Consider the following 13,794-nt stretch of genomic DNA (forward strand, 5'->3'; position numbering starts at 1 on the left):
AGCCTGTTTAAAATGTGCATGACTTACATTGCACAGAAGTCAGATTCAGAGGCTTCATATTTTTTCAGAGATCAGTCCAAGAAAGTCTTCAATAAGCTGAGAAATTCTTTTCACTTGTAAAATCAGCATGCAGCGCATTGTGACTTGATAATTGCTTATGACTCCAGATGAACGTCCCTATTGTTTGAGTGGATGTACAGTCTGCTCTGTTTTCGTATTGTTATTATTATTTGCATGCATTCCCTTTTCCAATGTCCTTTCCATTCTCCATTCTAGCAAGAACAGTATTGAGCTTTTAAGGGACTGGAAAATAAAACAAACGCTATGTGTTAAAGTATGTTAACAATTTTAAAAAGTTATAAAAATGCATAAGTTGGCTGCTTGCTCTAGAAATGTCTGCATAGTTCCCTGTCAAGATGAAATGCAAATATTTGTTCTTTACATCAAGTGATAGGCTTGCATGCTTTATTTTAAATATTTCCTTTATTTTATGAATTAACCATTCTTTTAGGTATCAGTTAATCGTCTAGTTTACACTGCCAACAATGTTTGGTATTATTCTATTATCTTTGAGGTTTGCTAGACTAATTATGTAATAATTAATCTAAGGCAGGGGTACCCAGACTTTCTTGGCTTGCAGACCCCCATGACAATATTATTATTATTATTATTATTATTATTATTATTATTATTATTATTATTATTATTATTATTATTAGACATCCTGACTGAGGACAATGCCAGCCAATGATTCCATTGAATTAACCTCTTGTGTAGTTAATGGTACATACATACTGTTAAAGCATGCATTTGAAATGCTGATTATAAATGTTTGATAAAGCAGTCAACATAGTAAGATTACCTTAAAAAAAAAATAAACCTCCTGCACCTAACAGTGACGCACGTTTCCCAGTTTCCAATGTTGCAGCAATTCTTAACTTCACACAATGTTAAACCTCTACATTTCCCATATTCCAGTATTTCGTTCACATTTTGTTTTCATACAGGGTGTTCCATATTTTAGTTGTTGGTTGGTTGGTTGGTTTGCTTTTATTTTTGAATTTCCAACATGTATTCTTTGTTGTAGTGGTGTCCAGCATAATTTTCCAGTCTGCACAAATGGTTTAAAAGTTTTTTTGTACATTTTTTCCAAAGTTTGTATACAGTATATCCCCAATGTCACTACATGAGGGAGTATTAGAATGTTTATTTTTTTTCTCTGTAGTCGTAGGGTTATAAGTGAAATATTAAGGGATAGCCCACACTATCTACATTTCCATAATATTTCATTTAATACCTGTGTAATATCCTATTATGTGTGTTTTGTATATTTCTGTAGCACTGTTTCTGCCTTGATTATTATTTACCATGTCCTTTTTCATCCACAGTTGCTGCTTCTGAAAAGATTCCTAAAATCTTAACTTATAAAGTGAGGAGAGGTGTAAGGAATGACCACAAGGGCTGTGCAACTGTACTTTCTGCCCCCCTCTGCAACTTTAGCAACTGTGCATTAGTAATGAAAAATCTCCAAAGTTGCAGAAGGGCCAGAAATTACAACTGAACAGATCGAAAAATTGCAGATTATATAAATTGAGCAAAACAGAGATTAAAATGCAGATCACCTATTTTCGATTTTTGTTCTACTGATAACATTTGACAGGAAACACAGATGTTATAGAGCTTGGTCTTTATAGTCATAACTTCTTAAAACTGTATGGGGCGCTGCTTCTTTATTGGGTTGAAAATAAAAGAATGTTTGGTCAGTGTGGTCTTGCTGATTCAGGGAGATTAGGGGAGTACCAGACCGCTTGCTTCCTTTTTCTCAAATATATATTACTGTATTCCTGGAATGGACATTAATCTACAGGCCCCCGCTATGCAGCTTTTCTTTCGAAATGCAGGGCTAGGGTGGAACTATCACTTTTCTGCTTGTTGTAGATGCTGTGTATATAAGCACATTTGCAATATTTGGTTCACAAATTAATTTCGATCTTAGAGGCATGGTAAATTTAGATTAAGATGGGAAATTATAATTTATCAATATTTTTATATTGTTATGTTCATCAAGTTTTTTTATGATTCAATAGTGTTTTGTTTCTTTTTGGGGGTGGGGTGTGGTTAATCATCCTCAAAATGAAGTGCATGCAGTGCTGCCCACAGACATTTTCAGGCCTGGGACAGGTTTGTAATTCAGGCTCCCCCGCTGCTGCTATTAATTTTTCCCGTCAGCTATAAAAAAAAAAAATCGGCCAGTCCGGGCCCCCAGGACGCCTGGGCCCGGGACAAAACCTGTGAGCGGCAGTGAGTGCACGGGCTTATATTAATATTTCACCTCAGCGGTATCTTTTGGTCAAAACATGTTACTGGCTTAAAGTATGTCAATCAATATGAAAAGCAGATATCATGTTTTTTTCAAACTGCACATTTGAGTCCTACTTATATAATCAATGGAGGTGCATGGCATATACATTTCATGGAATTATTTTATTAGCTACAATTAAAGAACAACGAATTACATTTTTACAGTTTCTATTTTTTACATTCCCTTACCTTTCTTCGAATGTGACTGCACTTGATTTTTCCTGAACTTCCCATTCCGTGGACTAGTGAATTTCCAAGGCTACCTGTAGCATTCTTTTATTTAACCCTCAGTGACGTCGCAGTAAAAATCCAAAACAAGATTCTGTCAGTGACATAAGTGTGGACTGGACTGTAAATTAGCTTGTATAAACATAGTGTTATAATAAATAAAACTAAATACATGCACGTGTCTAAGTATTACTCAAATAAACCTGCAGTAAAGATTGCAGAGGCTGAACTTTAAAAAAACAAAGCGGTTTCAAATTGGTAAAGGGGTGCTACTGATAACCATGGAAATTCACTAACAGGGCTAATAAATAATCCAGATGGAAAACACCTGAGAGATTTTAATAGAATTAAAATGCACTGGTATTTAGATCATTAAAATAGACCCGATATGTTTCATGCAGGGTGTCTCTTATTGTACAAGGGATGTCATCTTATAATAACACTTCATACAATTTTATTAACTATGTCTGTACCCAAGATACAATGTATTGGAATTCAGACAATCCCATACCTGATTTGATTTCATATGATTTAACACAAAACTAGAACCAAACAACTTAAGAGAAACAATTCTCATTTTGTAACGTTAAAGTTTAATTTTCCTCTTTTATAAAACTAAGAATTAATTACAAACTGGAGAAAACACAATCAGGTCTCATGTGGGGTCCTAATACTGCTTCAAACGAAGAGAGTGTCATAGTGTCTCATGTGGGGTCCTAATACTGCTTCAAACGAAGAGAGTGTCATAGTGTCTCATGTGGGGTCCTAATACTGCTTCAAACGAAGAGAGTGTCATAGTGTCTCATGTGGGGTCTTAATACTGCTTCAAACGAAGAGAGTGTCATAGTGTCTCATGTGGGGTCCTAATACTGCTTCAAATGAAGAGAGTGTCATAGTGTTTTTAAAGCCTTGGTTTACTATAAATGAAGACACTATTAAAATGCTAAATTCACACTCATTTTACCTGACCTAGTTTTCCTGAATAGATAATCGCCCACTCTTCAGATGTATATAAATTATTTAAATAAACAAGCAGTCTTAAAAAGCCAATTAACGTTGAATAGTAATTACAACAGAACATTGTTTTATTTGTTTTTCAGCTTGCCCGTTTGCCATTAGAGTTTTCAATGCGCCAGGTAGTGGAATGAGACAACACATTACACTACAACTAATGCAGATTTGCAAGGTAAATGGTCTCACAGCCAGACACAGACAGTAAGACGAATCTAGACTATGTTTAAACTATCCAGAGTTGCTTTCCCTTGTTTACAAGTTCTAAAAATACTATTAGGATATTACTATAATCCCCCCAAAGTAGCACTGGCATACCACAGCATTACCAACAGGGTTAAGAAAAAATATATATTACATGATATGAAACAAGCAATAAACGAATGCATACAATAAATTAATTGATTCTACTTGCATCTAAATAGTTTTTTTTTTGATAGAAGCATGCAATTAAATTATTGTATTCCTTTTGGAAAATGTTTCTTTGTAATTGCTTAAAATAACACACTATAATCTCGGTTCCTGTGAAGCTGGTATTAGGATCTCAGCTGAGGAATTTGACCATGTTGGGTTATTATGAGAAGTAGGATATATTTTAAAGCTTGCTGCTGACGTACTGTACATTTAGCAACCCTTTCATATTTAATTTATATAGGACCTTTGTCCATTACACACCAGTTATGGACATATATAGTTCTGTACAGTACGGTTAGTCTGCATTACAACTGCATTGAGTTCCAAAAGGAAAAGTAATGACAGTTAAGTTTCCTAATTTCACAGTTCATTCTGACACAAACTTAACCCATTCGTCATTTTTCCATTTCCCTATAATAGAGATACCACCTCCACGCAAACTTCTCCAAAACATACCTACTTGAACTTGTGAAATGTGATGTCATAAATAAATAGGTCAACAACCCTCTTGTCATGCCCTCGCGTACTCTAGGAAGTCATATATCATTATGGGTACTGTAGTTTTTGGAAAAATAAATCTATCTATCACAAATCTTCTTCGGTGCTGTTTTTTCAAAGATGTAAAGACGGTAAAGACAACAAGCAACACCATATGAGTTCGGAAGCAAAATGTGCGAAAATGACTTGACCCATCTTGGAAAATTATGTAATTATTGAGACTCTACCTTTAAAAGAAAAACGTCAAACCCCAGAATGCAACAGTGTACTTGCGCAGGCGCGGTCTGTACTCGCAACGGCAGACGTGTGGATTACAGTTCCATGAATGGGTGGGGGACAAATGGGAACTGTATTTTGAAAACGTAAAAACAACTATTTTTAAAGTTATGGTTTATTGTTGATTTATATATTGCGAACGGATTCTATTTTGGTTTCAACAGAGGCATATTTTTAGTAGTTTTTTGTTTTTTTAATCTGTTTAACGTGCAGCAGCTGCGCGTGTGCGGCTGTGCCAGAACGAGAGCACCAATAATAATAATAATAATAATAATAATGCCTCGGGAGAATATGGCCTCTCTGATCCAGAAAATTGCCAGGCAAGCCCGGACAACTTTCAAAAACTGCGGTTCGCCCCCGATCGGAGAGAACAGCAAGGGTTTTTTGGAGAACCACACACAACTCAGGAACCTTCTGCACGAGATCCGGGCGGAAGATCTCAACATTGCACCCAGGAAGCTCGACCCCTCGCCTATCTCTGTCCCTCATAACCCTCCCGTCACCTACATGCATATCTGCGAGACTGGTGCATTCAGCATGGGGGTCTTTCTGCTAAAAGGCGGGAGTTCAATCCCTCTACACGACCACCCCGAGATGAACGGCATGCTCAAGGTTCTCTACGGGAAAGTCAGCATCAGTTGCTTTGACAAGTTGGATAACCCGCCTGATGCCGCCAGTGAGGCGCAGTTTAACCCGCCTGTGCAATCCTATCAAAAGAACGGCCTGAGGAGGTCTATACTCCGGTCTGTGGGGGAATACACACAGCACAGCGGGCCTTGCATTTTGACTCCCAAAAAAGACAACCTGCATCAGATTAATGCCGTGGACGGACCTGCTGCTTTTCTGGACATCTTGGCACCCCCGTATGACCAAGATGACGGCAGAGACTGCCACTATTACAAGGTTCTGGAAAACAGAGACGTGAAATTGGAGACAGGAGAGCAGAAAGAAATGTGGCTACTAGAAATTCCACAGCCCACTGATTTTTGGTGTGGCGCAGAGCCCTACCCGGGCCCACAAGTTACTCTTTAATTAAACAGAAAAGAAAGGGTTAATACAAAATAAACTGTACTATATCAAAATTTTCCAAACGGAGTTTAATAAAAGTAACTATAATACGAATTTATCTACTGGATTGAAACGAGGATTCTCAGGACCTAGCGACGTAAGATGCACTCGCTGGTTTTATTCCAGGAAAATTCATCGATATGTTTCAAGTATTACCCTGCGTAACAGTTTGTCTGTCGTGAAAACTCCCTTTTCAAGCACCTACATGAAAGCTATAGTGTATTAATTATATCACATGACTTGCTCGTTCTATTGTTAATAGTTAAACACCTAATACAGTACAATGCTTTCCAAACAATTTACCACAGTTAACTTCAAAGTGTGAAATTGCAAATCTTATAGCCTTAAGCTGCATTTAATTTATTGGTAATTAATATGTTTATATAGATATATAGATTATATATATATATATATATATAGAGAGAGAGAGAGAGAGAGATTACCTGTTTTGTTTTATTAGTGTGAGCAACTACAATAAAGTCTGCACGCTATAGCCTAGCAGTCATAATACATTTATTTGTATTTGTAATAGGTTCTGGTTTTAAATTATGTCATCTTTGTTTTCAGTTGTTTCATAAAGTATTGTTTAAGTGCTGGGGAAAGAATTTCAAACATATTCTATTGGTCAACCCTTTCAAACTAAGTAATCGAGTACCTTTGTCTTTACTATGCAGATCTCCATGTTTTCCCCCAACTATTTGGAGCCATTTTTATCGGATTTCTTTTAATTCTTACCTTCCTGAAGGTCTCTTGATCCTTTTAAAGGGTTTAAATTTAAGCCACATTAAAGGTTTGTATAATGCAAAGCTCAATCAATATATACATTATTGCTCCCTGCCTCCTACCACACGCCCCCTAACCTGAGAACCAGACTGATGATATTGTCTGCCAGCAAACCTGTCCCTACTGTTTAATGGTAGAATTCACTGAAATATCCAAAAGCAGAATTTTGAAAACAATACCCACAACAGACACTATTTTACAATGTGGAGCGAAAAAAATCATTTTAGAAAAGTGGGTTTAGAAAATTACAATACATATCATAATATGCAGGTAACGTCAACACAAGGCAAGTGCAGGACTGCATTCTAAGACTAGAATGCTCATTAATGAAGGGTAAAATTCAGTGACATTTAGTGGAACATTAATTTATTAATTTGTGGTTGAAACAAGTGAAGGCTCTGTTTCCAGGTAGGATCACCTGCCAAATAACATTGTTGTGTCTTCAAGGAGATGTATCAGTTTACAGCCATAGCTGTTGGTAGTAGGTGTATTTCTGAACCATAGTTTCAGCTTTCTCAGTTTAATGATACATGGGACCCTTATTTTAAAGTGAAAACATTATACAACAAGCAAGAAGGTACTCAATATTTTAAGTGGTCCAACTTGCACTTTAACCTCCAAAATGAACCAAACTACCCTGAGATTGCACTAAAGCCCTCAATTGCTAGTTTTATAATATTTTATTTTTGCTTCAAAAACTCCAAAATATTTCTCATAGTGTTCAAATTAGAGTCACTTTCACACGGTAAACACTTATGTTTCTGACCAGATATCCAACTGTTTTGCTGCAGGTTATAAAGACTATTTTTGCTTCTGTGAAGGAACAGCTACATACAAGTGAAATGCAGGATTAACACTCTAAATTGCCCTCTGAGTGAGTGAGTATGTGTGTGTGTGTGTGGTGCCCTGCAATGGACTGGCGTCCCGTCCAGGGTGTAGTCTCTCCTTGCGCCCTGTGTATGCCGGGTTAGACTCCGGCTCACCGCGACCCTGTAAAGGAGTAAGCGGTTAATGATAATGGATGGATGGATGGATTTCTTGCCTCTGCTTGCCAAGTTTAACTGATCTGTGATTTGTTTCCCACAACAGCTGCATAAAGTCACTAATGTGACTTTATAACTACCATGTAGTATATGAAGTATATTTCTAAGTGGCTGGGAATTTGGTTTCCTTCTAAATTCTGACTTTGGCCTTCAGTTCAATGCCCTGCAAGTGGCTGTAGTTTGCTCTTTTCCAAATCTTTTAAAATGTGCAAGTTCTATTCATCTGGTATTGCAGACAGTTGTATTTGTTTAACCCTCAGCTGCCCTTCAGCACTTCATGGTTGCTACATTCAGTGTGTACTTTTGTTCTGGGTTATATGTGGTGATAATTCTGGAGAATTGTTTTTTCGAACCCATATTAGTTCTGAGTAGGTTCAGGATTGTAAAATCTATATTTTTTTTTTTACCACTCATTAGTAATTGTACATTATTACTGGTCCCCCATTTTCTTCTGTTGTAGATCGCTGGCTTCTAACTTTGTTTTTTATTCAATTTGGAATATGCAGATATTTCAAAGAAAGTTTGCAACTGTATAATACCTAAACAAACTACAATCAGCTCATATGCCATACAGCATCAGATTATCGATAACATTGTATTTGAATTATTCGCGTATCCTGAAATAACATTAAAAAACAGTTAAGAATCTAAATATTCTCAGTGCAATAAGAGGGGGACCAATAATACAATTTTAAAAATCTAATAAGAAGGAAGAACATGGATTTAAAGCTTTGGTAAGCACTCTATAAACCACATCGTTAGCCCTGTGAAGAATGATGTATTCTTTAAATGTCACCCAGGTTTCCCCGCAGTTTGGAGTGAATGCTGCGTCACTGGATTGTGGTTTGAATCCCACTCTCCAAGTGGCCATTCTTGACTGAGGACCCACTGGGAGCACTGCACTAGTATGTGCCTCAGACTCCCGGAACCTCAGGCTGCCTGCCTCCAGAGTTCAGTAGCTTGTTAACATCCACTGGTCTGGTTCAGCGGGTGAAAGGAAGATTGACTTCACTTTGAGAACAGTGGTTGTATGACAATGCTAAAACACACCATCTTTATAATGATTCTAAATAGATAGTGCAAAAGATAGTTTATTTGTAATCTTCAGGTATAGAACCCCTTGTATTCTTTGGGTACAGCAACATCCCATGGCTGAACCTCAAAGAATCTCTCTTGTTTTTTTGTTTTTTTTCCAGAGAGTATCTACGTTTCTTTTAGAATTCTTGAATAAGAATAAATTTATGAATCAGCCCTTCCAGACAGCATCTGTTCAGATAACAGGACAGTGAATATAAAAGGCGAAGAAATATCGCCTTGGTGTATTTTTGATGTGGGTGGGGGGTTGCAATGCGTTACAGAAATGTACTTGGAAAGTTTGATGTTGTTGTGAAAAATTTTCTAAGCCACTGTGGTGTTGAACTACTTTGGGGGACATGGTTCTTGCATGGGAGTATTAGGCTGTATTATTGTTTCTACAATAAGCTAAACCTGGACAGTTCACTAAATTTTATAGTGCTGCATCCAGCTTATCTTACCAAGTTCACATGGTCTTAGTTTCTCTCCCTGCCTTTGTGTAAATATGTTTTGATGTATTACTATCAATAAGGAACACCAACAGACATGAAATCAGAAATCACCTTCCCTTAAACTAATAGAACGTTAGTAGCCCAGAATATAGGAGGCGTGCCCTTATTTTCACCACTATACGTTAGTCTATAATTTTCTTGGTTTCCTATTAACTAATAAGATGGATTTTAGAGTTGGGGTTGAGTTACTGTATCAATCTTATTAAGTGATGGTGTTATCTCAAGTCTTGTAAATATTATGGCCATACCATACACCACTGCTGGACACACAGACACATTTATTTTGTACACATCAATTACACACAGCATGTGTGTAAATAGACACAGACGGTAAAGCATGAAATGTGTCAAAGGAGAAGGTATTACGTTTCTTGTATACGAAGTTCATCACTAAAGGTAAAAGCCACTGTTACCCCTGGTATATTTTCCCATGAGTAAGACCATCACCAATGGTATTTCTGTAGCACTGCAGTGTAGATCTTATAACGCTATTTTTACTACTCATTTTGTTAATTGTATTGTCTGGTCAGTTTAACTGCCCCACTCAGTGTATTTCACTGAAACATTTAATATAGAATACTGTAAACAACTCTGGAAGGAGCGCATGCTTACCGAATACAGAGCCCCTGCATTAAAAATAAAAAAAACACCCTGGATTCTAACTGGTTATTTGCAACTCAAAATACCAAAACATGTCTTGAATGTGGAGGCAGAGGACTTGTTCTTTCCTTGGTCTTTCAGAAATGGAATTTGAATGAATGAGTCATGAGATTAATTGATAGGCTTCAGTATTACTTTTCTTTGGGAAATCCCCAGTAGCGCATAGCTTTATTTTTAACTTTTGCGTCTGTAGACTGTTCTTGTTTTCCATCCCTTCTCTTCTTTACATGGCGTAATAATAATGCATACAAAAGACATAAAGTGTTGTTCAAAATCATATATTTATTTATTTATTTTAAAATGACAGTAAAACAACACATATCATAAGAGGCCAGCTGACTACTGGCCATCGTTCTTTTTTCTGTTTTTTTTTTTTTTCCAAATACAGTATTTTCAGTCGTATTAAACAAGCAGAGCGAACAAACGTCAGGTCGGTATGAGTTATAAAGTATATTTACATTCTCTGTCTTAAGTCTTTAATACAAATGTAACACTTTTTAAAGAATAAGACACAAAACAAATACATACAAAAATATATAATTCTAAGAAAAACGATATTAAATGGGTTGGGTATTGTACAGCTTGGTTGAAAACGTACCTGACACTATTGGCTACAAGAAGCTGACAATTATCAGGGCATCGCAAAACAAGGCACCGCGCAGAAGCGGAGCAATCAATAAGCATGTTAACATCAAACGCATACATTTTACTTTTTTTTTTTTTTTTTTTTTTTCTTAATAACTTAGTACATTTTATTCACAATTATTGCAAATTATATTATATTAGCTATTATTTTATACCCTCCATATTGCAGTCAGTGCTGATAAATTGGAAAGCCAGTATAAAAGCAAACTAGTTTTTGTTCGGATTATGAAAACACTAAAAAGGTAAAAAGCAGAAATGTGCATTTCTTTTCATACATCTTTAATTGAAAAAAAAAAACTTCAAGCAAACCTCCCAATCTTTCAAGTTTAAAAAAAATACTTAAACAACATATCGAAAGTGCGTATCAGTCAATTCTGTCTGCTTTGAAACTTCGGTAAGATTATGAATGCGTGCAGACAAAGTGCATATATATATATATATATATATATATATATATATATATATATATATATATATATATATATATATATATATATATATATATATATATATATATATATATATGGTACGCATATACCGCAGTGATGGGTTGATAGTTCGTTCAAGCGCAAAGTGTATATCTGAAAAGGGCAATGATTCAGCTTGGCAACATCTCTTCAAAACCATTCAAGTACTTTCGGTTTTAGTATGTTTTCTATTAATATTATACTTTCTTATAGTGTTTATAATACGATGTGTTTATATTGTCCTAGAAGGACACATACTGTTGCCTGTCGAGCAAATATTACCGGTAGATGTGCTAATACTGACAGGTATGTCCGTGTTTGAAACTGCTGAGATCGTTGACGCTGCCGAGGAAGATTTTCTTTCCTTTTGCCTGAGGTGAATTTTGGTGTGCCTCTTTCTTTCGTCACTCCTCGCGAATTTCCTTCCGCAGAAATCGCAGGCGAACGGTTTCTCTCCTGTGTGGGTACGGATATGGGTGGTGAGGTGGTCGCTTCGGCTGAAGTTCCTCATACAGATGCGGCACTGAAATGGTTTGTGACCGGTGTGAATTCGGATGTGCCTGGTGAGCTCATCAGAACGGGAGAACCTCCTGTCGCATCCCTCTGCCGGGCACGGGTAGGGACGCTCGTGCACAGGGGTCTTGCTCGGGCGGTTAGGGTACTTCCTCGGACGCAGGATTGGTCTCAGAGGTAAATTCTGGGGGCTGTAAGCGATAGGTAGTCTGGGTCCATCAACAGCTGGCCCCCCCAGTGTAAAATTCCGAATAGTGTTGAGGGGAGTGAGAGGTGGCGGCACTCTCATAGACTCCAGTGGGCAGGCGAATGGCTTGCGGTCAGGTACTGAATGGATATCCCGTTGGCATTGTGGCTGGAATAGGCTGGAATAATCCGGGATAATGTTGAACATGTGAGCGCTGTCAGTGGACGGTTTTGGTGAAGAGTAACACGGCGGGGGGTAGGATATGTGGCAGGTAGACGAGGACAGAAAGGACGATGCGTCTTGGTAGATGTCTCCACAGCCAGAGTAAGGAGGGGGAGGCGAATAGATGTGCTCCATTTCAGGCTGGTTCTGAGCCATAGTGCAGCTCAAGGTGCTGGAGTAGGGGTTAGGAGAGATGGAGGAGGCCGGTGATGAAGATGACGAGGGCGGCTGGGTCACGCCCAGGATCCCGGCGCTCACAATGTTAATGACGCTTTCTGAGTTCCAGTTGGCACCTGGGTACTGAGAGTCAATCGAGAACTTGCCCATGTATGTGAAAGTCTGATTGCGAGGTGAAGGCTGTGTGAAACTGCTGGAGTAAGAAGACAAGTCGAGAGACCTTCTATCTGTGCTCATGTCAACGTTGATCATACCATCTGTGAACACATAATGAAAAAAAATACATTTGTTAAGTTATTACACTTTTTTATTTTCTTTTTTTCTTTTTAGTGATACACCTGCAGAGGCGGCAACCGCAGCACATCCATATACGCGCAAAGCATCTTCAATGCAAAACATACGATCTGACAAGATGCTTCGTGTAGGACTTTGATAATATTATTGTAACGGTTGTAAACATATCCTACGCGTGCAAGACCAGAGCATTTTTATGATATAATGGCAACCTGTAACCAACGCGGTTTATCTCCATTATATAGCCTAGTCTATAGACATCGGTGTATACACTGTTGGCAACATGGCATTCATGTACTATCCTAACTATAAATATATTGTATAAAGCTGTAACTAATGCGCACATAACTAATTGTCTAACGCTGCACACTGACGTTTTACAATGAGAATACACTTCCAGTAGTCTACTGTACAATACGGTAATGACTAAAACACTTGCTGACACTGACATCCAAATGCAATCTGTTTTACATGCACAATCAACACCTTTCCTACGAAACTCAGAGATGCCTTACCCTTAATATCATTACACAGATTTAAAGTTTATACAGGCAATGCTTACCTCCTGGCACTCCGCTAACGTGGTCGAAATGCCCTCCTAAATCAGGATTAGGAAAGATTGCCACCGATGCTGGCAAAGTCGTGGCGATGTCATCTACTGTGTAGATGCTTTCAGGTAACTGGTGCACAAAACCACCAAGAGTTACTGGGGCTTTCTCCACAGTTTTGGCTGTCATCGTTTAGCCTGTGTCAGCTTTTCACAACTTATAGTGAGCGAGCAAATACAAAAAAGTGGTTTATTTTATATGTACCGCCTTATCTTTCTTCACTCCGCAAGAAGCCCGTTATCTTAGATTAGCTGTCATAGAGATAAACCAATTCTAGCAAAGCACAGTTGATGCTGTAGTGTAAAGATGCTTCCAACTGCAGATCTGTTTAATCAATGGCAAATCTCAGTGGCTGTGTGAGTGGTACAGTACTATGTATTTATGGAGAGCCTTTGAATGCCCCCGACGTCACTTACCAAATAAGGATTGCATAGATTAAAGAAGGTTGGGCTGGGCGGGCTCCTGATGGCTTTGTGACGACACCAAAATGAATACTATTCAATGGAGAACCCCCGAGTGAGAGCTTGTAATACGATAGCTAAAAACCCGACGTCAAACTTTATTTTTTTATTACGTCGACATCAGGTTTTAGTAGTGTATTCAACTAAAGCATTTCCTATATTTGAACAACCTTTATTTCTGAATGTTTCGTTCGATATCAGAAATGATTCATTTTTTACTATGAGGAATTCCGGTTAGCTGCACAATCCATACATGGCATTATCCGGTAGATAAAAGGTACGGCCTACTTGT

The 13,794-nt window shown here is 37.7% G+C and overlaps 2 protein-coding genes across 2 annotated transcripts; one reads left to right on the plus strand and one right to left on the minus strand.

The window, feature by feature from the left end:
• The first annotated feature begins 4,761 nt into the window (after window positions 1–4,761).
• On the plus strand, window positions 4,762–6,349 carry LOC117415303 (2-aminoethanethiol dioxygenase-like). The gene has a single exon (XM_034025448.3). The coding sequence runs from the start codon at window positions 5,065–5,067 to the stop codon at window positions 5,818–5,820; it is 756 nt and encodes a 251-aa protein (XP_033881339.3). The 5' UTR covers window positions 4,762–5,064; the 3' UTR covers window positions 5,821–6,349.
• Window positions 6,350–11,105: 4,756 nt separating this feature from the next.
• Window positions 11,106–13,377, minus strand: LOC117416133 (early growth response protein 2b-like). Its single transcript, XM_034027196.3, has 2 exons — window positions 12,996–13,377; window positions 11,106–12,396 (listed from the first exon to the last, which is right to left on the minus strand). The coding sequence occupies exons 1-2, from the start codon at window positions 13,168–13,170 to the stop codon at window positions 11,273–11,275; spliced, it is 1,299 nt and encodes a 432-aa protein (XP_033883087.1). The 5' UTR covers window positions 13,171–13,377; the 3' UTR covers window positions 11,106–11,272.
• Between the last annotated feature and the right edge of the window lie 417 nt (window positions 13,378–13,794).

The sequence above is a fragment of the Acipenser ruthenus genome, chromosome 7, assembly GCF_902713425.1.
Source record: "Acipenser ruthenus chromosome 7, fAciRut3.2 maternal haplotype, whole genome shotgun sequence".
NCBI classification, from domain to species: domain Eukaryota; kingdom Metazoa; phylum Chordata; class Actinopteri; order Acipenseriformes; family Acipenseridae; genus Acipenser; species Acipenser ruthenus.